This window comes from Nuphar pumila, chromosome 15 (assembly GCF_984573655.1).
Source record: "Nuphar pumila chromosome 15, dmNupPumi1.hap1.1, whole genome shotgun sequence".
In the NCBI taxonomy this organism is placed as follows: Eukaryota; Viridiplantae; Streptophyta; class Magnoliopsida; order Nymphaeales; family Nymphaeaceae; genus Nuphar; species Nuphar pumila.
This window is the reverse complement of record NC_143263.1, coordinates 62,109,074-62,135,891: the sequence shown is the minus strand read 5'-3', so window position 1 is coordinate 62,135,891 and position 26,818 is coordinate 62,109,074. Positions and strand designations below refer to the sequence as shown.

Below are 26,818 nucleotides of genomic sequence, written 5' to 3'. Positions count from 1 at the left end.
AGTCCAAGATTGCACTTTTTGAAATCATAAGTATTTCTTTGATCTCATATACTTTAAAATTTTATTTTTACATATTATTACTTTGTGTCAAAAGTTTAAGAGAAATTTTTTCACAATTTAATTATTAAAAATATTTTACTGTACGTTCACCTTTCACAACACTTAAACAAACAAGGACTTAAGTTTGATTTTTATATAAATCACTATATTTAAAGTAAAAATTAGGCCTAATATAACTTAGGAAAACAAGGTTGTACCTAACAGGTTAAGATTGGTTCACATTTTCACTTGGATGTAGACTGATCCTAGTCGTCCAGCTGGTTCATCTGGATGGCTAGGATTGACATAGGATGAAACCTATGTCAAAGGACCGGACCCTTTTTGCCCCATTCCTCTCTGCACATCTCATGTGGGAACTACACATTTCACTTGGGAACTAAGAGTTGGGTCCACACACATCTCCATCTAGTTAGTTGTGGGATAGGGATTGAACATAACCAATGAATTAGCCACATATATTATGACTTGATCTACTCTTGCACCCATTTTGTTCCAACCCATATGCCAGTTAGGGTAAGGTTTAAAGAGACATTGGGATATGGTGTATATGATTGGGAAGGAAACTTTTGACTTGATCTACTCTTTTACCCAGTCTCTTCAAACCCGGGCCCGTTAGTAAACAGGCCGTTGACCGGGCCAAGCTGGCCCGATGCCCAACCCTATTTGTGCCCAACCTGTTTGCACTTCTAGCTGTTAGCATACTCACAAATCTCATTCTCGGGATATTCTTGGCAAAGTAATATCTCGGGAGATTTTCCAAAAAAATAGTTTATTTTGAAAGAATACCAAGAAAATATTGGCAAATTAAAAATAAAAGTTATATATATGGTAACACCAGGGGTGGGCAACTGGTCGGGCGGCCCTATCCTAGCCCACCATGGGCTGGGTTTGGATCAAAGTTCTAGGCCTGGGCCCGTTAGCTACCGGGCCGAAACCTGGCCCATCATATACGTGGGCCAGGTTCAGGTCAGCCCCTACCGGCTTGGCCTGAGCTGTTTATTAATTTTTAATATAATTAATTAATTAATTAATTGCATAGTAACTTGGTAACTATTATTATTTACCTAATTAGTTGCATTAATTTTATGAAAACTAGAAGGATAATTTGTTGGGTACATGAGAACTTGTTAATTATTTATTATTTACCTAATTAATTGTACTAGTTAATTGGGTTTGGGATGGCCGGAGCCTTGCCCAGCCCGCTTCACATTGGCCCAATGGGCCAGGTCATGGGATGCACTTCAAACCTGAGCCCATTAAGAACCGGGCCAAAGCCCGACCCGTTAGTAAATGGGTCGAACCACACCTAAAGCCCGGCGAGCCTAGCTCTAAATGGGGAAGGGTCGAGCCGGCCCAATGCCCACCCCTCAGTAACACATAGTGTTTGACGCTACGTTGAACCAGCATGCGTTGCTGATCACGTGCATTGTATGTGCGCTTTGACACATTTAGCAGTGGTCTTGGACAATCGCTAAATGTCAAAAAATTAAAATTTTTGGACGTGCATCCAACCCGAGATTGACGAAAACCCGTTTGATGATAAGGTTTTTTTTGTATATATAGATATATATAGTCACTAAAATATGAGCATTTTCAATACCTTTTTTGCAAATCCAACCATGTGGATGTGCTTGACATGGTGAATTTGCTAAAAATCAAATGTTGGATCGTGTATTTTTTATGAAAAATGTGTTGAATGCTTGAATATTTATGAAGATTCTGAGGCTTTGATTTTAAAGCCTTAAAAAATCTGGTTTATGCATCAAATTCGGATGATTCAAGAGCACATCAGTATGGTTAGATTCAAGAGTGAAAAAAAACAAAAAATTCATAAAAAAATACGGTTCACACATTAGTTCTCTCATTCATATATAAAGCAAGTGCGCAGCAAGTGAAAAAGACTTTATTACGCTACCGAAATAATACATATGTACAAGCTAAATACATCTGTATTGCGTTTCAAAGAACGTAAAATAGTCCAATATCGAAGGGAGTGGGGGAGAGGCGCCCTCCTACATCTTAGTAAAAGGAAGCCTGGCCCTTCGTCCAATCACTCCCTGAATTGCCTCCCACGTCGCGGTAAAAGGAAGCTTGAATGGGATTTTGAAAGGCTGGGCAGCAAAAAATGCGGACTGCCGTGCATCACATTTAATGACGCTTTATGCCATCAGCCGTATGGCATAAAATTTTCGTAATATTTTAGAATATTTTACGAAAAAATTGTGAGATATTCAGTTTTCGCAAGATATTGAATCTCACGAAAAAAACAAAAAAATCTCGCCTGATGTTTATCTCACATTTTTTCTCGAGATATTGAAAATATCAGCGATATTTGTTACTCAGGTTGTTGGATGATACTCCTTGTCCTCTTTTCGCTTTTGTTTTCTTTATTTTCTATGATTTTGCACTTGGTGGTGGAGAGCTGAGCCATCCAGCAGAACAACAAAGAGAGTTAAAAAAATAATGGCCCTCTCACAGTGGTGTCATCTTCAACAGCCAACTGAGACCTTAGATGCACGAGCGCGCACACACACACAAGAAACAGAAAAAGGCAAAAGAGTGTGGTATAAAAGCTCATAGCGAAATAATTTTCAAGCATAATACAAGGTTGTCACATGAATATTGCAATAATTTCAACTCATTGGACAACCAAAACTCGTGTCTTGCCCCTGCACTCAGGCACAGTACAAGCATCTAGAGAACACCAAAACAAATGCCTTCAAAAGTGTACATAATGGCGAAGAAAATTTCAACTGAACATCCTTCAAGATCTTACCTATCTGCATGCAAAAACAAAAGTTAAAATAATTGCTATGCTAATTTTGTTAAGAAAGCTAAACATCAACAGTGCCATAAACCTCTTTGCCAGGCGGCCTGCATAACCATCAAGCGTGCAGAATACATAATTGAACAAAGTCTACAATCAGCAGAGAAATCGCGATTAAAGTCCTGGTGAACACACCACACCAAAGCTGATTGGAAAAAGTTTCATGATACTGTATAGAAGGAAGCAACCAAACCAAAGTGACAAACTTACCACATAATCGCCTGCAGAAATTTACCAGACTTATGCTAGAAGCTGCTTCAATCATCAAGGTAGTAATAGGAACCAGCACCCTTCTGTTCCCTGTCTTTGGTAGAACCTAGTTTGTTGATGCGGGGCCTATAGTTGGTTGGATCACGCCTAAATGTAATGTCCAGGTGCTGCACAAAATTTTCATAAATGACAAACCACCTCATACTAAACACTTCACAAATAAACAATAGACTGATTTACTTACCGACAAGAAGAGATTCATCCCTGTCAACAAGGATTGGGAAGAATTGGCAACACAATCCATGGATGGCGTTCCTTCATAGACGATCACTCTGTCTGCAAGGTATGTTGCCATTATGAAGTCATGCTCAACAACAAAAGCAGTCTTCTTGGCATGAAGGATGAATCTCTTTATGACTTTTGAAGACACTATACGCTGCTCTGAGTCTAGATATGCGCTTGGTTCATCAATCAGATAGATATCCGCAGGCTGCATGTGATTACAAGCTATTCAATAAAGCAGCACATGGGAAATAGTAGTGACACTGAGCAATTCACAGAGACAATGAACCGATAACTGATCTACAGGAAGCTTCCCATGTTTAACAAGAAAAAAATGTTCAGTTGATGTCTCTGGAGCATAACCATATGATAAATACACATGTATACAAGCTCCAAGCATTACTGTCTAGATAAACATGCGGTCTTTTGGTTCCAAAATGCAACCTTTTACTATTCATCAATAGAAAATAATAATGTCCACAAAAGAATAAAATCCCCGTAAGCCAACAAGGCTCATATGGCAGCACCAAAAGAAACAGCATGGAAGTATAGAATCCTTCGCTCACAATTTTCATTTTTTTGTACTAAAAACTATTTATTATTTTTAATGAATAGAACTGCACATAATAGGGGAAGGATACAAAAGCGATAAACTCATGCCTGCCTAACTGCCACAGACTCTATAATGGTATCCTTTGGCAAACAAAAATTGCATTTCTGCACCATTATAACATGACTTCATTTCCAGTTACTGGAAACATGTCACAAGGCACAGACCTTCTGCACCAGATGTCTCACTCCCTTCAAGCACTACCAAGTACCATGCAATGATAAATAGGTCTAATAACATTCTCCCACACCAACTTGAGGCCGTCAAGGGGCATTCAAGCCTTGTTCACAAGGAGCAGAATGGTAGAAAATAAAGTTGTCCCATTCTATCACATAACAGACCTCCCAAGTCTACCCTCTCAGGATTACAGTTGCCACTCCATCCTAAAAGGCTAAAATCAACTCAAAGCAACAAGTCAACAGGTGCTTAGACTATATATGAGACAAAATTCCTCCATAAAATTCAGAGCAGAAAGTTGAAACACTATGGAGGATCCCTAAGCAACTCATGCATCACCACTAGGGTGAAAAGCAACACCCAGAACTGTTCGCAAAATTTAATCTTTCTCTAACAAAGAGTGCTACACAGCTTTTGAATATAAAGAACAAAGTACAAGGAGGGTAGCACATCACCTATGCAAGAAACAGGGGGTGTTACATCTGCTCAAACACAAATGGAAAGCTTGTCATCACAGGATTGCTTAAAGCATCACCATCATGAGTTTGTCCATCAAGGGCATTTTGATTTGGATGCATTATTTTACTTTGGGTATGCTTAAACAACTTTTTTTCATCTCGCCATGACTTGCATGGCTGCTACTAGTAAACTCGTAAGAGTAGTGGCGCTGGTATTCCTAATTCCTGATACCAAAGTTTTTAAGAGTGAGGCATAATGAGATGTTCTTGAAAAATATGAATGAGATGTAAGCCTTGAGGCATAACAAGGTGCAAGTCTCTCTCTCTCTCTCTCTCTCTCTCTCTCTATATATATATATATATATATATATATGTTTTGGGATGAAGGCGTAGTTGTTGTTGTTGTTGTTGTTGTTGTTGTATATATATATATATATATAGAGAGAGAGAGAGAGGAACGGGTAGGTGCCAAATTGATACGTGCTAAATGATATGTGCTAAATGGGGTTTTATGCCCTTCCGGTGTTTTTTGCAGTTCCGACCCCATAAATGTGTTAGGCATAGTCGATTTACGAGGAATCCACACCTGGATCATGTGTTTTCGATGAAAAAAAATGATATTTGAAGCCTAAAAAATTTACAAAGATTTTGGACCGTTGATTTTTTGAACCTTATAAAAATCCACCCATGCATCGGAATCGAACACTTCAATAGCTGATCCCTATAAAATCAAGTACATAGATCACATCTGTACGGTCAGAATTTAAAAATAAAATGAAAACCCCTGAAAAACTCATTTAGCATGTATCATTTCGCACATATCATTTCGCACCTACCCATTACTCTCTCTCTCTCTCTATATATATATATATATAGTAATTAAAAACAAGATTGGTCTCTCCCAACGACATTCTAGGTCCTGTCCAATAGATAGTAACAATGTTCTAGGCACTTGGTATTGAACTACATATTTATACCTGTGGCATCTAAACATGGGAAAACCTAGTTGCCTAAGAACTGACATTAGTCCCGCTTCTTAGATTTCCTACCAGCTTCATATGGAGCAGGTAATCACTGAAGAAAATTTCGAGGATTGCAGTGTAGCATACAGATCATCAGGTGAAATCTGGCTGTGGCTTAATTTTCAATTCCAGCATGCTTCTGCTTTGTTGATTTGTGATTGAGAAAAAAGCTTAGATTAAAAAGTACCTCTCTAATATTAAAAAACAATAGATTAAACAAACAAAATATTATATTAAAATGTATAAGAATAAAAAGTCTAAAGGAAAAATTACCCTTAGTTAAAGAATTAATTCTTTAGTGAAACCATCCTCCTCTTTTGATTTTTTTGTCATCTTCTGTAGCCAACAGGAACCATGGTCTTTCATGTTCTTTTACCATCTTACCATATTTTTCAGGCAAGCCTTAATATACAAGTAATGCCCAAAACATATCACATTTTTCATGTTATTATTTGCTTTTTTTAACAATGAAATAGGTGAGATTTTTGTGGTTTTCTTTGGCTTCAATACCAATTGAGGCGAAAGCTAGCCATATTATAAGACAACATAGATCATGATGCATAAAGAACCATGACTCTATGATTCAAAAAGAAACTCTATGAGATGCCCTCATAGAGGCTTGGACTCTTTGGAAAAGAAGCGTGGACCTCATTTCCTACTAAAGTGTTCCAGGTCTCTCAAACTTGTCTAGGCAAGAGGTGTTAAAGTTGTATGCTTTTATCACCTTTAAAAGAGACTGCTACTACTACTGTTGCTGCTACAATAACAAGTGAAAGTATACTGAAACACGTTGCAGTCATTTGGATAACCAGATGTAATACATACTTTATTGTACACAACCAACATGTAGAGATGAATGATCAAAGTCAAACACAAAATCTGAAAACCCAGAAAGGTGTTAGCTCTTTCTTTCTTTCTTTCTTTCCTTAATCTTTTGCAGAAACATGAAGAAAAGGGTAAAGAGAAAATACACAACTATGCAATATAACATGAAGAAGAAAACATACCTTGCCAAGACATAGACATAATGCTACTCTCTGCAACTCTCCACCAGAAAGATTAATAACTTCTTGGTCCATTAACTGCTCTATTTGAAGTGGCTTCATGACATCCGACATGAACTGGGGGTGCATATAAGAATCCCGAATCTTTTGATGCAGCAAGTGCCTGACAGTTGATTGGAATTTTGGGCTTATTTTCTGTGGTTTGTATGAAACATTGAATTCAGGTAGTTCTACCTCTGAGTCCTCCAAAGTATCAGGTTTCAGAAGACCAGCCTCAAGTGGATACCAAGTACAGGCATGAGAACATCAGTACATTAAGAGGCATCACAGAACAAATTTATGGAGATGAATCTATCATAGAAATAGAATTTTCTGAAAAAAGTGGTTCAAGCAGAAAGAATCTATACCAGCATTCGGATGAATGTTGTCTTTCCAGTCCCATTTTCCCCCAGCATTACAACGATCTGGGAATCAGTAAATTCACCTTCAATAACTCGAAGTTTAAAATTTCCCAGGGTTTTAGTCATGGTTGGGTATTTGTATCTGGCATATGTTTGGATCTCCTCTGTGCTTTCCTGTGGTGTCTCCGCAACCTGTCGCAACACATGCATGTTATAATAACAATCAATGATCAAAGTCCATAGTTATGACTAATTACCTTGAATGTAAGGGATTCATCTCGAAATCGAAGGTTCTCAGTTGGAACAAATCCTGATAAGAATATGTTAATACCTTCTCTGACAGAGAATGGAAGTGTGACAACCCCATATGCTCCGGGCTTCCCATAGAGACAGCAAATGAAGTCTGATAAATAATCTAGGACACTAAGGTCATGTTCAACCACAATCACATAACTGAAAGAGGAAACACATGAAAATGTCATGTTCCACCCAACAACTTCATCCCCAATTAAATTTACAACAGAAAACTCAAAGTGTTGACGAGAATTGGTCCGAAGCAAGAAATATACCAGTTAGGCCTAAGCAACGACCGAATTACTTGTGCAGCTTTCAACCTTTGTTTCACATCAAGATAACTTGAAGGCTCATCAAACATATATATTTCTGCACTCTGAACTGCAACTACTGCAATAGCAAAGCGCTGGAGCTCTCCACCTGATAAATCCCCAACATTTCGGTCAATAACCTGATTCAAATCAAGTTCTTTACAAAGCTCAGCCTTCATCTGTTTTTCATCTTTTTGATCAAGCACCTGGCCAACATTCCCTTGGACTGCTTTTGGTATGTGATCAACATATTGTGGTTTGATAATTGCCTATTTGATGTAAGAGGAGTCAATAACATGAAAATGATTACAAATCCTAAAGCACGGTTACTAGTTTGGCAGTGAAGAGGCAGACACACAATGATGTCATACTCTTCATAACAACCAAAACAAATGTGAAGTAAGAAGAAGAATATAGGAACAAGATATGATTAAATTATGTATGAACTAGAGTATGCACACAGAGAAACAAAACAGCGAACACATGGTCCACAATAGTATGATTGCTTTTATAATCTTCTTTTTGTGTACAGCAATGGGATAAAGCTTTTGGGAACAAACCGCTTTATAGGTGATGGTCCTGATGGATGTATTACAAGAGACTGATGGAAGACAAAAAGAGGTATTAGCTTGTATAAGCATGGAAGATGTTAGCTAGACAGAAAGACACAATTCCACGATACTATTATGAGTTGACAATGTTAACAGAGAGCATATTGTAATCCATATAACTATATACTGTAAGACTTAACTAACGGGGCCATACACCAATTTCTTGTGCCCTCTTCAAAATGGAACGGGAGGATCATTTATACCCTAAGGATGAATGAGGTCAACAAGGTTAACTGGACAAGATTAGAATAAACAATACATTGCTGATACATTCCTGAGATATATCAGATTCTAAAGGATTGCATTGCCAATATACCTTGTTCTACTACTTCACATATTCAATTGCTGCTCCTGCAAGCCTTGATACCACTCTGCTGCTAGACCTGCCATCATGTCTGTAAGTTGCTTGCATCATGGGTAGTTTGTGCCTCTCAATTGGTTCCATAATTGCTCCCTATGCTCTACATAGCGCAGGACAAACCCCCAAAAGCACACACACGACCCAGACCCAACCGCCTCATACTCTTGATCAAAAGACCTACTAACTTTCATTGTTAAGTATCCTGGCAGGGGCTGATACAAGAAATAACCTGGTGGCTTGGGGTGTCATTCCAATGGAGGTGGTTAAAGAGGTGCTGGGATCAAACTATGCACATTATCACCTTCCATCAGCAAAATTAAGAATCCATGAAGGGCAATGAAGACCCCCCTACGTGCTGTCTACAGCTGGATAAGGTATGGTATTGTTCCTGGTCTTTGGCACGTGAACAGAAACACAGTCATGGACATCCAGTTACTGTGGTAGCCCCTGCAATAAGAATCCAACAAGGTGCCTACCATGTAGCAGGTGTGTTTCATGCCACACTGGATCACATTACACTGGAGACTCACTGTTTTTGATAATTTATTTCATATGGTGACTCTTGGCCATGAGCCTATACTTGTATATTCTAATAGAAAAATGTGGGCCAACTGGACGAGGGCCACAGTAGAAGGTTGTCGTAACCTGGAATTCGAGCCATTCTCAACTATCAACCATGCTGAACATGTGCAACTTTAATTGGTGTTACCCAGACCCTTCAGTCTGTCTACTGTTCACATCACAAAGGATGGAAATCATTCAATGTAGAAAGACAAACCTACTATCTGGAATGTAGAGCAAGACAACACTCATGTACTCTAAGTATGCAACAGAGGGGGCCTTAATCCCTCAGGTTTCTTCATCACCAAAAAAGAAAGAAAGAAAAAACTCATTATGGTGACTAATGAACTAGTATTTTTGTCCATTACCTCCTCATTGTCCATTCACAAGGTTGATGGTCTCACCATAAATGTGCTAAAGGTTTTCTCCATTATCATTAAAGTTAATACATCCAGCAATTCAGTGTATCCTGACTGCATTAGCTAACTATTAACTCACAGCAATATCACCATTCGTATTTATGGCAAATTGACAATTAATTGGTGAATATTACCAAAGGGTATGAAGAAACCTGACCTTCTGAGATATTTACAACAGGAAATCTTTTCCTCATTTTTTCATGTAACACCAACAGAAAAATTCTTCATCATAGGGCCTAGTTCCCAGGTCATATGTTTAGTTCTAGTTTGCAGTTTATGTTGTTTGGTCATGCAAATCAGAAAGTTCTTTGGAATATCAAACATTTTCTGTAAGTAATTCACTCAAGTAACCATCACTGCAAGGCTTTTTTTTCCTTAAACAGTTAAACTTTGTTATGTAATTTCTGATATCATGAGATCTATAACCAACGAAAAAACAAGGCAACAAATGCCTTAGTTTGGGGATCAGGTGCAAGCAACCAATGGGCTCATGTCAATCTGGGCCTGACCAGCCTAAGATTAGAGGATGAGGATACAGGATTGTCCGTGGAGGCCCAGGCTGAGCCTATCATTTAAGCTCTCTGTACTTGTCCAATTAAGGATTTGTCAGGTCATGTTTGGACCTTGATCCAATGCAGACCAGGAATATAGTCCTCTTGACTGAAAATGACTTGCACATTCAGAAGAAATAAGGCCAATCCAGGTCAGCGTCCTACACATTGATCACCCTTCCAGAGATAGATTTTGATGTGGTTGTAATGAGATATGCGGAAAAACAAAGAGTGTGATAAGCATTTACAACATCCACCAATGGACAAACAAAAGGGATAACACCCAAATCCACAAAGAGACAACACAACATAAAAATATAAATCTCTTATTGAAAAGAGAGAAAACTCTCAAGAGTAAAGAATACAAGAGGGGTTCACCCCTATATATACACAAAAAAAGGAGAGTGAGGGGTGGCCTTATGGCCTTAAAAGAAGAGCCACATAGGGGGCTCCCCATGGAGTCGTTGGGAGCCCCCAACGGTCACAAATGTGACCGTTGGGGGCCCCATCGACTCCATGGTGAGGCCCCTTATGAGAGTAAAAAAAACAAAAAGAAAAAATAAAAAATAAAGTGCAAAAATAAATACAAAAGAAAGAAAAGAAAAGGGAAAATAACAAGTACCCCTATCGGGTACTTGTGAAATGATTAAAATACCCCTATTAGGTATATTAGACACTATATATATATATATAGATTACATGTATTTTGACACCCTCCCTCAAGCTTTATGGGGATATAACTGAAAGCTTGTTAAGGAGAAACAAAAAACGAGGAGCAGCAAGGGCTTTAGTAAAGAAGTCCGCCAACTGGTACTCGGATGTGACGTAAGGTATTGCTATGGTTCCTCTTAGGACGTAATGGCAGTCTATCTCGATGTGCTTAGTACGCTCATGGAAGGTGTGATTGCTTGCAATATAAATTGCGTTTTTGTTGTCACAACACATCTTCAAAGGAGTAGAGATGACAATGCCCATATCACTGAGGAGACTTCTTAGCCATACAAGTTCCATGGTTGTAGTGGTCATAGCACGATATTCCGCTTCCGTTGAGGACAATGATACTTTGTGTTGCTTCTTGCATCTCCAAGAAATCATAGAGTCACCTAAAAAAACACAAAAACCCGTAGTTGAGACTCTGTCATTGGGATTTCCTCCCCAATCAGCATCACTATAAGCAATTAAATCAATTAATGAAGAAGAGGAAAGAAAAACTCCCTTAGTTATGGTGTTTTTGATGCATCTGACGATCCTTAAGACTGCACTCATGTGCACGATTGTAGGTGCATGTTGAAACTGACTAACAGAGTGGACAGCATGAGCTATGTCTGGCCGAGTGATGGATAAGTAGGTTAGAGACCCAACAAGTTGACGGTAGGGAGTAGGATCCTCGAGAGGTGTTCCATCTTCCAATCTTAACTTTGCATTGATGACTTCAGGGGTTTCTATATTTTTATCATCGGAGATACCGGACTTGGAACAAATGTCAGCAACAAGTTTCATCTGAGAGAAAATGTACCCCCGAGGAGAGTACGCCACTTCAATTCCTAAAAAATATCTTAAGAAACCAAGGTCAGACATGTCAAAATTTTCTTTTAAAACTTTCTTAATACCATTAATTCTTTGCTCATCACTTCCAGTGATGATCATATCATCAACATAAAGTAGTAGAATAACTACTGAAGACCCTGCACTTTCCACAAACAAAGCAGTGTCAGTATAACATGAACGAAAATTCAAACTTGTCATTACATTATTAAATCTATCATGCCAAGCCTTTGGGGCATGTTTCAAACCATATAATGCCTTTTTAAGTTTGAGAATTTTATTTTTACCAATACATACTCCTGGTGGAGGATCCATGTAAACCTCTTCATTTAATTCACCATTTAGGAATGCATTCTTAACATCTAGTTGATAGATAGGCCATTTTTTAATTGACGCAACGGCGATAAGAGTCCTAACACTAGTCATCCTAGCTACGGGTGCGAAAATTTCTTCATAATCTATACCGTATTCTTGAGTGTATCCTTTTGCTACTAATCGAGCTTTATAGCGTTCTAATAAACCATCAGTTTTAGTTTTAATTTTGAAGACCCATCTACATCCAATCGATCTCTTTCCAGTGGGTAATGAAGTTATTTCCCAAGTTTTTGTCTTTTCAAGGACACTAAGCTCTAAGTTCATGGCTTCAACCCATTGAGGAATGTTTTTTGCTTCATTATAATGTGAAGGTTCATGAAATGAGTGTAACGCAATTAGACACGCTCTATACCTTGGAGTTAGAGACTCATAGGAAACAAACCTATTAGGAGGATTGGAGATTCGGCCGGATCTCCTTAAAGAGGTTTCTTCTATGTTGGACCCTTGAGAGTATTTTTCTAAGGCACTCATTTGAGCTTGTTGACCATGCCAAACATAGGTTTGGATTGGTCTATCACTTTCATTTTCAACATTGTTAAGAGGAATATCCTCTAGGTCATTCAACGACTTATTAGAGATTTCCTCTTCTTGAGGAGTCTCATCTTCCTAGGAGAGAAGATCAAATAAGAAAGCATATTCACTTTCGTCAATATCTTTAGTTTTCATAAAACCATTTTCATTTTTCCAAAAAGGTTACATCTTTGGATACATAGAGTTGTTATTTTTTAAGTCAAAACATCTAAAACCTTTTTTATTTTCTCCATATCTTAAGAAAACACATTCAATAACTTTAGGAGATAATTTGTCTCTTTTATGTGTAAGGACAAAACATTTATACCAAAAAATTCTTAATCTATTGAAATCGAGTGTTCTTTCAAATAGTTTTTCATATAGAGATATATTTTGTAAGGATGAAGATATCATTCTATTTATCAAGTAAGTTGAGGTTAAGGCGGCTTCGGCCCAAAAATTCTTTGGAATTTTCTTGAAAATAAGGAGTGTCCTAGTGGTTTCCATGATGTGTCTATGCTTTCTTTCGGCTAAACCATTTTGTTGAGGAGTCCTAAGACACGATCTTTGATGACAAATTTCATTTATTTCTAAATAATTTTGAAATTCATTTGATAGATATTCTCCACCCGAATCGGGAGTAGAGATATTACTTGAAAATTGATTTTTGACTATCATATGAAATTTTTTGAAGAAGTCAAAGACTTCGGATTTTAAATTGAGGAAGTAGATCCACATATACCTAGTGTAGTCATCAATGAAAGTAACGTAATAGGAGTATCCTCCTTTAGACATGACCGGAGAAGGACCCCAAACGTCCAAATGGACTAACTCAAATGGTCTTTTGGACACAAAAGTTCGATTTGGAAAAGGAGTGGATTTCATTTTGCTAAAAATACAACTCTTGCAAACAAAATGTTTCTCATTACAAAATTTCTTTCCAAATGGAAATGAGTACATTTTTTAGAAACTTGGATGTCCAAGTCTTTGATGCCAAATTTCAATATTTTTATCTTGGACATGGTTACAAAAAGAGTTAGTGGGAAGTTTCAAGTTGCTCATGTAATAGAGATCTCCCCTCCTATGGCCTTGCCCAATCTGCTTCTCGGACCGGAGATCCTGTATAGAGCAATCCTTAGTTGAGAAGGAGATTTCACATCCATGATCACATATTTGAGCAACAGAGAGGAGATTTAAATTAAGTTGAGGTACCACTCTCACGTTTGGCACAAAGAAATCTTTGGAAAAATTTAAAGTTCCGAAACTTTTTACTTGTAAAGATGTACCATCGACAGTTGAAACATATGAGTTTTTAGAGTTATTACACAAATCGGAAAGCTCATTTTCAAGAGGGGTCATATGAAAGGAAGCTCAAAAATCAAGGATTCAAGAAGACATACCTGGAGGAGAGGAAGAAGCTATGGCGGCACCCGAGGTTGATGGTATCTTGAGTAGAGTTTGTAGTGCTTCCGCTAGTTGAGCAAGAGAAAAAGACTCCTTCCCTTTGATAGTTTCCTCCTTCTTTTGAGTAGCTTCTTCAACGGAGGCAACCTTATTTTTAGGTGCTTCATTCAACTTAGGACAATTAGGTCTTATATGACCCGGTTCTTGGCAATGATGGCAAATGACTTTTCTATAGTTCCCATTATAATTATTTTGTCTTCCAAAGTGTGGAGGCTTATAGGCTTTCACATGATTGTCGGGTTTAAATACGGCCAAAACGTCATCTCCTCATTTAATCATGCCAAAACGAGTTTCTTCTTGGCATATTTCGGCTATGGCATCTTCCAAGAGAAGAGGCTTAGATCTATGAAGAAGGGAAGATCTAACTTGTTCATATTCGGGCCTAAGCCCATGTAGAAATTGGAAAAAGTGTTCTTTTTCCATTTGTTCTCTTCTTAGTTCTACATCCACACTAGAAACTCACTTTGGTTCTAGTAAAGATAGCCCATCCCATAAGGGTCCAAGAGTGCTAAAGTAATCTCTTACACTCATTTCTCCTTGCTTGATAGTCCAGATTTTTTCTTGGAGGAAGAATTGACGAGCAAAGTCTTTTTGAGTAAACATACCTTTCATAAAGAACCATGCTTCATTAGCCATCCGAAATTTAGCAATGTTGGCACAAATTTTGAGCTCCACATTGTTCATGAACCAAGCAAGAATCTTCGTATGCTTACTTTTCCAATCTTCCACTTTAGATTGGTGATCTTCAATGGCCTTCATGCGGGCATTTCCTTCAAGAGCTTTTTCTTGATCACCATCCATCTTGGTGAGTTGGAGTTGTGGTTCCAGAATGATGCCCATAACGTATCCCCAAAGTTTTTTACCTTTGAGGTTGTTTTCCATAGCGGCGGCCCACATCATGTAGTTGGAGCTATTAAGCTTGAAGGAGAGATCAATCTTTTGTTCCCCTTTCATTTAATCTCACACAAAAAGACAAACAAAGAGAGATACAAAAAGAAAAAAAAAACAATGTATAACTACTCAATTAGCTATATTAAGAATCAAGAGCATACACAAGGCTCTGATACCATGTAATGAGATATGCGGAAAAACAAAGAGTGTGATAAGCACTTACAACATCCACCAATGGACAAACAAAAGGGATAACACCCAAATCCACAAAGAGACCAACACAACATAAAAATATAAATCTTTTATTGAAAAGAGAGAAAGCTCTCAAGAGTAAAGAATACAAGAGGGGTTCACCCCTATATATACACAAAAAAAGGAGAGTGAGGGGTGGCCTTATGGCCTTAAAAGAAGAGCCACATAGGGGGCTCCCCATGGAGTCGTTGTGAGCCCCCAATGGTCACAAATGTGACCATTGGGGGCCCCATCGACTCCATGGTGGGGCCCCTTATGAGAGTAAAAAAACAAAAATAAAAAATAAAGTGCAAAAATAAATACAAAAGAAAGAAAAGAAAAGGGAAAATAACAAGTACCTCTATCGGGTACTTGTGAAATGATTAAAATACCCCTATTAGGTATATTAGACACTATATATATAGAGAGATTACATCTATGTCACACGGATTCGGCTAGCAGGGTGCCGCACCCGCGTCGACGCGACTCGACGCGGGTGCGACACTGGGTGTGGTCAAGCTGACCCTGGGTGCGTTGACCGCACCCAAGGTCATTTTCGTCCATTTTTTTGTTTTTTTTTTTAATTTTGCCCTATGAAATGGGCTGCAGAATTTAAAAAAAAAATTGCCCAGGCCCAGGATAATGATCATTCCATCGTCCTCATATGTCTTTGGACTTACGTGACGTGGTCGATGTGACCTTTCATTTTCAAAGAAACGTTTTTTGTTCGACGCTTGGGAGACTGACAGGCGTAACGCGACAACTAGTCACTGATTGTATGTATGGGAAGTCCCTCCTTTTTGTTTTTGCTTTTGCTTTTGGACGACGCTTCCAGCTTTTTGAAACGAAAAAGCCATAAAGTGCCAGGTTGTCACGGGCTCCGAGCCTTTCATTTCAGTTCAACAGTCTCCAACCACACTCAAAATAGCTCTTTGTTTTATCTTGGCAGACTCACTCGACTCGACTATAGTCTATAACTGGTTCTTTTGGGCGACTCTTGAGTCTGACTTGCTTTTAATAAGTTAGTCGAGCATTTGAAACAAGTTAGTCGAACCTACATAGTGCGTATTCAAGGCGGGGTGACTGTTGACCCGCTCAGAAGTCACCAAGGTTACGCGGGGTGGGTATTTGCCTTTTTAACAGGGCTTGGATTTTGAGCACCAGAGTTGGCCACTTCAACTCCCCATGCGAGTCCCACAAACACCATCCTCATAAGGGCAGGAACTTGTGACATGCACATTCCCAAGTTGGTCGATCCATGACCAAACCATTGTGCGATGTCTAGCTAAATTGTCGATGCCAAGGACTTGGTTCATCGATGACTCGGTCAACAGCCATTCTTCAAGGAATGCTTGTGCTTTTGTTGCCCATGGGACCCGCGCAGGCGGAACACCCAGCCCTTATATATATATATATATATATATATATATATATATATATATATATATATATATATATATATATATATATATATATATATATATATATATACATTTTTGCCCATGCCACACCCCCGCACCCGGGTTTTTTGGAAGTGCCGAATCCCCGCACCCGCACCCATGTGACATAGGATTACATGTATTTTAACAGTGGTGTGCCTCACACGAACCATAAGCATCTAAAGCTCATGCATATGCTCACACATCAAAAGTATATGCACCATGCACCACAAGGATGAAATGAAGCATGAAGAGATCAGCTGGTCCATGTAAAAGTCCACGTGCATCAGAACTTGTGACAATAAAGCAGAAACACACAGAGAAAGCAGTTTCCTTGTTTCCCTTTTAACATTCATAATTCCAAGATTTTAACCCTTGAATGTCAGCTGAACCACGTCTAGAGACAACAACAATATCAAGAGGCTTGATAGATAAACTAGAAAACATATTTTTGGATAAATGTTCCCATAAACTGCTCAAAAGATTCTTCAACTACAGAGTCACAATGCTCTTTTTTTTTTATAAATAAAATTTCAGGAAGGCAACACCAACAGATTCGCATGCAGATGACTATAAATCAACAGAAGATACTGATAGCCACCAGAAAGACATAACAATAAAAAGTATAGTACCTTGAGATTATCTTCAAGAATGCGGGTAAAATAATTCTGAAGTTCTGAGCCTCTGAAATAAGTTAAAATTTCCTGCCAATCAGGTGGATTCTGCAGAGAAATCAAATTCACTTGTCACAATTATATCAAATGTTTTTTTCATGAAAAAAATTCCAAACTAAAGCACTGATTCTCCTTTTCTTCTTCTCTAAAGCACAAAGCATTACATTAAAACGGCCCAAGTTAGGCTTCAGTTTTCCAGCTAACACTTTGAGAGCGGTTGATTTTCCAATGCCATTTGTTCCAACCAATCCAAGAACCTGTCCAGGTCTAGGAACTGGCAACCTGTGTATACTTTGACTGTTACAGTTCATGTTATCAAAGCAATTGTAATGAAATACCAGCCTTCAACAAGAACACAAATGTGGACAAGTGTATATAAAAGACACATTAAACAAAACCCACAAAGGGGCACAAATAAGAAGGTATAAGAACAAAATGAATAATCTTTATTTAATTTCACATAAAATGCTTAAAAAGCATTAATACAATTGGAGGGGGATGACCCCTATTTATACACGTGAAAGAGCTCTTGGAATAGAGCTAAGAGAAGCACAAGAGAGTTGTTGGAGATAGTCCAATGGTTCTATTTGTAGCCGTTCACTAGCTCCAACGGCTCTCAAACTAGTCAACAACATGTTGATTAGTTTAAGCCTAGTTCAAAAGAAACTAGATACTAAAAATAAAAATTAATACATGAAAAAGAAATAAAGAAAAAATATATTATATAAATATATATATAATATACATATATACTATGTATATACATTGGTATGTACACATAATATATATATATATATCATATATATATACACTTTTTAACACTCCTCCTCAAACTTACGGTACAATGACCGAAAGTTTATCTAAGAGGAAATGAAATATAGGAGTGGTGAGAGGTTTGGTAAAGAAATCTGCTAATTGATATTCTGAGGTAACATAAGGCAGATCAATAGTCTCATATAGATATTCCTCTTTGATGTAGTGACAATCCATCTCAATATGTTTGGTGCATTCATGAAATGTCTGGTTGATATATATATATATATATATATATATATATATATATATATATATATATATATATATATATAGCACTCTTGTTGTCACAACACATGTGTGGTGCTTTTGTCACTTCAACTCCCACATCGGCCAACAATCTTCTAAGTCAGACTACCTCCATGGTTGTGGTTGTCATAGCAGACGAAAAGAGAGACCTTTTGTTGCTTTTATACCACCACGAAATCAAGGATTCTCCAAAGAAAGCATAAAAACCAGTGGTTGAGTGTCTATTATTGGGATAACCTCCGCAGTTAGCGTCAATATAAACAATTAAATATAATGAAGATAAAGCAGACAAAAAAAGACCTCAAGAAAGATGAAATTTAATATATCTAATAATAGGCAAAACTGCTCCCAAGTAAATAGAGGTAAGAGCACGCTGAAATTGACTAGCTGTGTATACAACGTATACTATATCAGGTCAAGTGGTTGAGAGGTAGGAAAATGCTCCAATAAACTGTCTGTAAAGAGTGGGATCTTCAAGATGTTCTCTATCATCAATTCGCATTTTGGTGTTGACAACCTCAAGAGTATCAACTCTCTTATCATCTGTGATTTCAGACCTCGAAACAATATCAAAAGCAAATTTAGATTGAGATAATAGATACCCTCTATGAGAATAAACAACTTCAATTCCTAAAAAATATCTCAATAAACCCATATCAGTCATTTAAAAATGATTTTAAATGATTTTTAAAAAGCCTTTTAATGTTTTCAACTCCCTGTTTGTCTCCTCCGATAATGATCATGCCATATGCATAAAGAAAGAGAATAATAATACATACATTAAAAATTGTAACAAACAAAGCATTATCAGTCAAACAAGATTTAAATCCAATATTACCTATAACATGACTAAATCTGTCATACCAGGCTTTTGATGCCTTTTTAAGACCACAAAGAGCTTTATTTAAACGAAAAGTTTTAACCTTAAGAATACTTATACCAGGTGGTACTTTCATATAGACTTCTTCAACTAGGTTTTCATTAAGAAAGACATTTTTAACATCTATTTAAAATATAGGCTATTTTTCTAATAGAGACTAAGGCTACTAAAGTCCTAATTGTTGTCATCCTGGCAATTTGAGCAAAAGTTTCTTTGTAATTTATGTCATACTCTTTAGAGTATCCCTCGACAAGTAATCTAGCTTTATATTTTTCAAAAGTTTCATTACTCTTGGTCTTAACCTTGTATACCCACCTACGTCATATGGGTTTCTTTCCTTATGGGATGTTTTGAATAGTCCACGTGTTAGCTCTTTCTAAGGCTTCTAATTCTACTCTCATGGCTTCTACTCATTCAAAATATTCTTTGGCTTGAGCATAGGTTGAAGATTCTATGTATGAGTGTATTAATGCAGTGAATGCCATATAGTTTTGAGAAAAAGATTCGAAGGATACAAATTTAGCGAGAGGTTTAGAAATTTTAGATGACTTTCAGGTTTGCGCTTCAAAATATTTTTCTAGTGCACATGAAAGATTGGGACCCTTATGCCTGAAGTATTGTAAAGAATTGGTGTCCTTCTGGGTTTGCTCTTCATTAAAGACATTGTCAAGGTTTTGTTTTGAATCTGCCATGTCTTAATCATCATTGGGGTCACATTAATAATCACAACTATCATGCTTTGAAGTTAAATCTAATAGAAAGGAATACTCAGTTACTTCTTTAGCATTTTCAACAAAACTTTTCTTTTCCAAAAAGGACACATTTCTTGAAACATACAATTTTTTATTTTGAGAGTCAAAATATCTATAACCTTTTTATTATCTGCATAACCTAAAAAGCACAAGGGACAACCCAGAAAGAAACTTTATCATTTCTGTTAGTGAAAACAAAACATTTGCATAAAAAAACTCTTAATTTGGAGTAATCATAAGATAATTTAACAAGTTTTTCGAGAGAAGTTATGGTTTTAATGAGGAAGACGGCATTTTGTTAATAATATAGGTGGCAGTTAAGGCTACTTCAGTCCAAAATTCTCTTGGAACTTGGTTTGCTATTAATAAGGTCCTAGTAGTTTCTATAATATGCCTGTATTTTGGTTTGGCCAAACTATTTTGTTATGGCGAGGAAAAGACCTTTGATGTGTGATACCATTTAAATTGAGATAATCTTTAAATTCTTTTGATAAAAAATCTCTCCCTGAATCGGTACAAAAAAATTGAAATTTGTTTTTTACCATTTTATAAAATGTTTGAAAGTGTAAGAAAACTTCAAATTTATGTTTAAGTAAATCCAAGTATGCCTAGAGAAATTATCAACAAAAATCACATAGTATGTGTATCCACCTTTTGATATGACCGATGCAGGACCTCAAACATCCGAATGTATTAACTAAAGTGGCCTAGAGGAAACAAAAGTTCTATCATAAAATGGTAATCACTTCATTTTACCAAGAATACAATCTTTACAAGCAAAATTTTCAGAATTACAAAATTTTTCCTACACTTGAAAAATATTGGATTTTGGATATATGCAGATGATCAAGTCTTCTGTGCCACAAATCCAAATTGAATTTTTGAACATCATAATAAAAAGTATCCATGGGTAATTCCAAAAAATCCATATAGTAGAGACCTTCTCTACGGCCTTCCCTGACTAGCGATCTCGTATCCAACAACCATCTCCATGATCAGATATTTGAGAAATAGATAAAAAAATTAAATTTAACTTGGGAATATATCTAACTTTTAGAATAAAAAAATCTTTGAAGTTTTGAAAATTTTCAAAATTACCTATTTTTTTATTTCAAGAGATGTACCATCGACCGTGAAAACATTTAGTACACTTGAGTTATTATGACATTCAGTCAAAATATCACTATTTTGGATCATAAAGAAAAGCCAGAGTCAAGAAGCCAGGGAGATTTATCGGGATCGAAGAAGGATCAAACGGCGGCTCTAGTTAAGACTATAGTTGATGAAGATGAAGATGCCCATGTGAGAAGAGGTTGAAGTATTTCCATTAGTTGTACCATAGATACAGGAGCATCTTGATTTATTGGATCTTTTGACTCTTGTGATGAGTCAACCGAAGCCACTTTCCTTTCATCCCTTCTTAATTTGGGGCATTGAGGCCTATAATGTCTCAGTTCAAACAAATCACTTTCTTTTTGTTATAATCATAGCCTAGTCTTTCAAAATGAGGTGGTCTATAGGTACGCATGTGATTCTCAATTATAGATAAGGCTAGAATGGAATCATCGTTAATTTTTGAAGTATGATTCTTTAGCCTATTCTCCTCCATAGTTAATTCCTCAATAGTATCAACAATAAAAGAAACTTTTCCTCTATGTACAGAAATTGATTTGATGGTTTCGAATTTCGGCCTCAAACCATTCACAAATTGATAAAAGTGCTCCATATCAAGTTGCTTTTGGTGAAGCTCGATATTTTCGGAGCAATGCCATTTTGGCTCAAGAAGAGTTAACTCTCCCCAAAGTTCGGACAACTGGTTATAATATTCTCTAAAACTCTTGTCACCTTGAATCATAGTTCCTACTTTGTCTTGCAAATTGCACACATGTGCAATATATTTAAAAGAATACATATTTTTAAGGTATTCAAGTTTTATCGGCAACCTCAAATTTTGCCAAGACATGATTTTGGCATGCCCCATTATCCATTCTTTCCATTTTTTATCATATGTGGCTAGGGCTTTAGTCTTCTCTCCTTTTGTGAGAGATACTTCTTTCTCATTTTCCATTTTAGTGAGGATTAGTTTTGGTTCCAGATCGGAGTCATCTACTAATCCCCACAACCCCTTTCCCCAAATGTGATGCTTCATAATTAAAGCCCACATTACATAATTGGTATTAGTTAATTTTATGGGCATGTTGGTGACTTGATCATTGTCATCTATTCTTATAAGGGTGAAAAAGAGAGAGAAAAGAAGATGGGAGAAAAGAGAGAAAAAAAATAGAGAAAGAACAATATCACAATCACAGTTCCACGATCATCGAGAGGAGTCAACTATCACACGAGCCAACAAACCATTCTTTTCTCCAGCTATGCAAGCATAAGGACACTTGAATCTAAAATGAAGGAAGAGCCTTCTTATTGCTTCAAAGGCACGAAAATTGAGGCAACAACTTTCAAAAAATTCCAAGAGCTTCCAAGCCCAGATACCATGTAATGAAATATCAACCTTCAACAAGAACACAAATGTTGACAACAAGTGTCTATAAAAAACACATCAACCAAAAGGGCACAAATAAGAACACACAAGAATAAAATGAACAATCTTTATTTAACTTCACATAAAATGCTTAATTAATACAATTGGAGGGGGGATGACCCCTATTTATACACATGAAAGAGCTCTAGGAATAGTGCTAAGAGAAGCACAAGAGAGTCGTTGGAGCTAGTCCAATGGCTCTATTTGTAGCCGTTGGACTAGCTCCAACGGCTCTCAAACTAGTCAACAATATATTGACTAGTTTAAGTCTAGTTCAAATGGAACTATATACTAAAAAGAAAAATAAATAAATAAAAAGAAAAAAGGAAAATATATTATATAAATATATATACATATATACAATATACATATATACTACGTGTATATACATTGGTATGCACACATAACATATATATCATATATATAAATATATATATACACTTTTTAACAGCAATAAGTGACACAATGAGAAGTAGAATTGACATACAAACCTGTGCAGCTTAAATGTGTTTGCCCCATATCGATGTGTCGTGTCTTTATCCAAATCTTTTGGAAGGTTGATGATTTGAATGGCCTCAAATGGGCATTTCTTGATTCAATGGAGGAAAAAAAAAAGAAAAAGAAATCAGTTTAGGGTAGCCTATAAGTCTAATTATCCATATCTTTTGGGCATTTATTCATTCATTGGAGGGAAAAAAATCAGTTTAAAACAGGTACTAAGTCTAGCAATATGAGTTGGAGAATCATCAAACAAGGTTGATAAACAAGTATACACACCTTGACACAAATACCACATCCAATGCACAACTCCTCAGATATGAATGCAATTTTAGAGGCTGGAGTGACCTCAATGCACAATCTTCCTGCAAAGAAGCAGCAGATACTGTTTATCACTACATGATACAGAAAACTACCAAAAACTGAAGAAGCATAAGAATAAACAGAATTACATTAGCAGGAGATACTAACAACAACAGGAAGCAACAAGTCCACCATTGAAAACTCTATGATGTCAAAACAAAACAGGCTGCATGCTCAAGACCCACCAATAATAATTAACCAATTATAGAATCCAATACATCTTCCGAGAAAGCCACCTAGATACTCAAGCAACATATAAGCTTCATGAACAATCTCAAACAGAAGCAAGTGGCGACATGAATATCAATTAGTTGCTTTATCTTATTTGACCTACAACCCAAATAATCCAAATACAGATGCCTATGTGAGATACATCACAACACTAAGAACATGGTCAACAACAGACTTGATGCAGGATGGATCATAGTCACCAAGATTCATCCCAGTAAAATATCAGTGATGATCATGATACTACAGGATCTTCTATAAATATAAGAAATATCATGGTATTTTTTTAATGAAAGCTTTTTAAACACAGGAAAATAGAATAGTACAAAAATATCTAGATTATACAGAACTAAGGAAAATAAAACATTGTGATATTACAATGACGATATTGTGAACATCTCCTGCTAATATCATGATACTGCTGGGGTAATTTTAATTTTCTGGAATATTTTAAAAAGTCCACAAAACTTTACCTCTTAAAATGTTTTCCCATTTCATTGTGAAATTATCATGATATTTTCAAAATATCAGCAATATAAGTGATTATGTGTTTGACTTTGATCAAAGTAGGAACTAAGCTGGCACACCAAACACGATCCTGCAAACAGCATGAATTTGTGAAATCAAGCTTCCACTCCCCTTGTACTGTTTAAGCATTCCCTGGGTAAATGATATTCTATGTCACGCGGGTGCGAGTGCGGGGTTGCGGCAAAAAAAAAACAATATATATATATATATATATATAATTTGTGCAGGGGAGGGGTCGAGCCCCCTCCCTGCGCCCTCTTTGCGCAGGGAAGGGGTCTGATGAGTTGTGGAGCCTGATTCAGAGTTTTTGCCCTTGCAGAAAGGGGGTCCAGGGGCTCCCCCCACCCCCCCTGGCACAGGTCCCGCTGCGCGTTCAACAGGCGGGGGTCAGGGGGGCCGCCACTGGTGGGGTCTCTTGGGGACAACGCCCCCCCCCCCCCCCCCGAAGATTTTTTTTTTTAATATAAAAATTGGACACAAATGACCCTAGGTGTGGTCAACGGACCCAGGGTCGGGTTGACCGCACTGGATGCCGCACCCGCCCCACCCGCACCCCCACATCGACGTGGGTGAGGCACCCGGTTTGCCGAGTCCCTGTGACATAGATGATATTCTATCTGCTCCTCATCTGTACACACACCCATCTTCCTTGCACCAAGCTTGAACAAATTTAAGGGTTCTCTTTCCAAGTCCGAACTAAAAGTTAACACCAATATTTGGTTCGACTTCTCTGGTTACTACCAGATATCTCTCATTTGCTATATAGCAGATTACAGATCCATTGATGAAATAACAAAGATAAGAATGACGATGATAGCAACATTAATAAGAAAAGCAACGAAGACACCAATGGCAGAAATAACAATATCTATAACAATGAAGACGATGATGATGAGCTTCTAACAAAGTCAGCTTCCTCCCTTTCGTGCATAATCATCCCCTTCCCTGTTTTCCCCTTTTCAGTTGATTTCCGACAAATTATTCTTGTAACAACAATTATGATTATAAAGTTTATAGAAAACCTTGTTGCTTTCACGTCAGGCACTAATGCCAAAAAAAATTTATCCCCCCATTAACCTTACTTCCTCTTCATTCGAGAAATCCTCTTACTTGTGCCTCACTAATTCATAAACCCTTGGTTTCTACTAAAGAAATCCGTAAACAATCTGTATGACAACACCAGATTTTGATTCATAACTGAGAAATTCATCTTTCGGGAGCAATGAACTCCATTAAACAAACAAAACCCTAATTCATGGTGATTCCTACAGAACGAAATTTAACTATAGCAAGATCGAGCCAAATCAGCACAATCAAGAGAGGGAAATTTTCCTTTTTAATGCATCAAGCTTAATCTACACAGCAACTTAGCTGAAAATATCATCGATGCGATCAACAAAAACAGACTTTTTCCGTAGAACTCATCAAAACTTCAACTAAACTGTCCGAAAATTACAGTGTTTCATCTCGAGCATCCAATTCAAAAGCAAAAGGAAGAAAAACGAAAATTCCCTCAAATCCATAAAAAATTAAGAGAAAAGGAGAAATCAAACCAGTTTTTACGACGGGGCAACTCTTTTTGCACTCTTGCCGGCACTTCTTCGGCTTGCACCGATCCGAGCTCACGATCGCGATTCGAGTCAACCTATCAGCCATTGCCCTTCCTTCTTATCCCTACTCCCTCTGTATAACACTAAACCCTAGCGCCCGAGAGGAATGGACTCTGAGAGAGAGAGAGAGAAGCCTAAAATCTTCGTAATTTAGTCAGGGGCGGCTCAAGAGAAGTTGAGGCCCGAGAGTTTTTTTTAATTGGACGTGAAAAAAAATTCTATTATTTATTAAAGGGGGTCACACCTTTTTCTTTCTTAAATTCTTCATATCTTTTATATTTTACTAATATATGCTCTAGAGAACGGATTGGATTAAAATGATGGATTTTAATCCAATAGAGTCCAGCACATCCAAGACGGTGGCTGGAGTGCGGTGCAAGGCAAACTCAAAAAAGAAAGTTTAAGATGAATTGGTCCAAAAAAACTAAGGTCTTACTTAGTCAATGACTCAAAACCTTGGAGCCCAAGTCTATCAAGGAAACCTACAATATTTATATAAAAAATAGAAAAAAGCTCTCTTCGTGTAAGGTCGGCTAAGTGCATTGAGTGGCCAAAGAGTTGCTGCCTACACTTTGCTTTTACTCTTTGGTGTCGTCTCTCGTTGCATCACCTTGCGTTGTTTCTGTTGGATCATTTTTCGGATCACACAGTTTCACAATCATCATGATATAAAACATGATATAAATAAAGAAATATAACAATATAGACATCATGATCAACAGACGATCGAAACAATAACAAGGAGCAAACATGTCAGGTTCCACCATATACCAAAATCCAGACATATGCAAATGAACAAACATATGCATAGAACATAATATAAACAACAGAAGCATGATAATATTGTGTAAACGGCTAAGGCGTGCGAAAGTACTCCCCTTAGAGAAGATTCGCCCTCACATACAGTGCAAACAGGGTCCGGCGTCCTTCCCCCAGGATACAATAGCCTCGGCGATCTGGATCGGTGCACACCGATGGTAGATCACCCTTCAAAAACAACTTCAGGAGCTACTACTGCAGACCTCACAGGTTTAGCAAAGCAAGAGAGAGAGATGATAGAGTGTACAGTT

General features: G+C 37.3%; 1 protein-coding gene across 4 annotated transcripts; it reads right to left on the bottom strand.

Moving 5' to 3' along the window:
- Positions 1–2,620: 2,620 nt before the first annotated feature.
- LOC149815433 (ABC transporter E family member 2-like) lies at positions 2,621–25,873 on the bottom strand. 4 transcript variants are annotated; one of them, XM_089988790.1, is made up of 13 exons: positions 25,692–25,873; positions 23,299–23,384; positions 23,013–23,110; positions 17,453–17,570; positions 17,247–17,336; positions 7,621–7,925; positions 7,309–7,504; positions 7,058–7,243; positions 6,654–6,923; positions 3,342–3,587; positions 3,098–3,264; positions 2,919–3,009; positions 2,621–2,840 (listed from the first exon to the last, which is right to left on the bottom strand). In XM_089988790.1, the coding sequence occupies exons 1-11, from the start codon at positions 25,792–25,794 to the stop codon at positions 3,145–3,147; spliced, it is 1,818 nt and encodes a 605-aa protein (XP_089844916.1). In that variant the 5' UTR covers positions 25,795–25,873; the 3' UTR covers positions 2,621–2,840; positions 2,919–3,009; positions 3,098–3,144. The 4 variants fall into 4 exon arrangements, with proteins under 4 accessions (XP_089844916.1, XP_089844917.1, XP_089844918.1 ...); XM_089988791.1 differs by having other exon boundaries at positions 2,919–2,977; XM_089988792.1 differs by lacking the exons at positions 23,013–23,110; positions 25,692–25,873 and adding an exon at positions 23,491–23,550.
- Between the last annotated feature and the right edge of the window lie 945 nt (positions 25,874–26,818).

What these genes read in the sequence shown, in the direction of transcription:
- LOC149815433 (XM_089988790.1), bottom strand. Translation starts at nt 25,794, where the DNA reads ATGGCTGATAGGTTGACTCGAATCGCGATCGTGAGCTCGGATCGGTGC. An exon ending in TCGTTGCTTAGGCCTAACTG is followed by an intron (nt 7,505 to 7,620) that starts GTATATTTCTTG and finishes TTCCTCTTTCAG; the next exon opens with TTATGTGATTGTGGTTGAAC. An exon ending in TATGTCTATGTCTTGGCAAG is followed by an intron (nt 3,588 to 6,653) that starts GTATGTTTTCTT and finishes AATCACATGCAG; the next exon opens with CCTGCGGATATCTATCTGAT.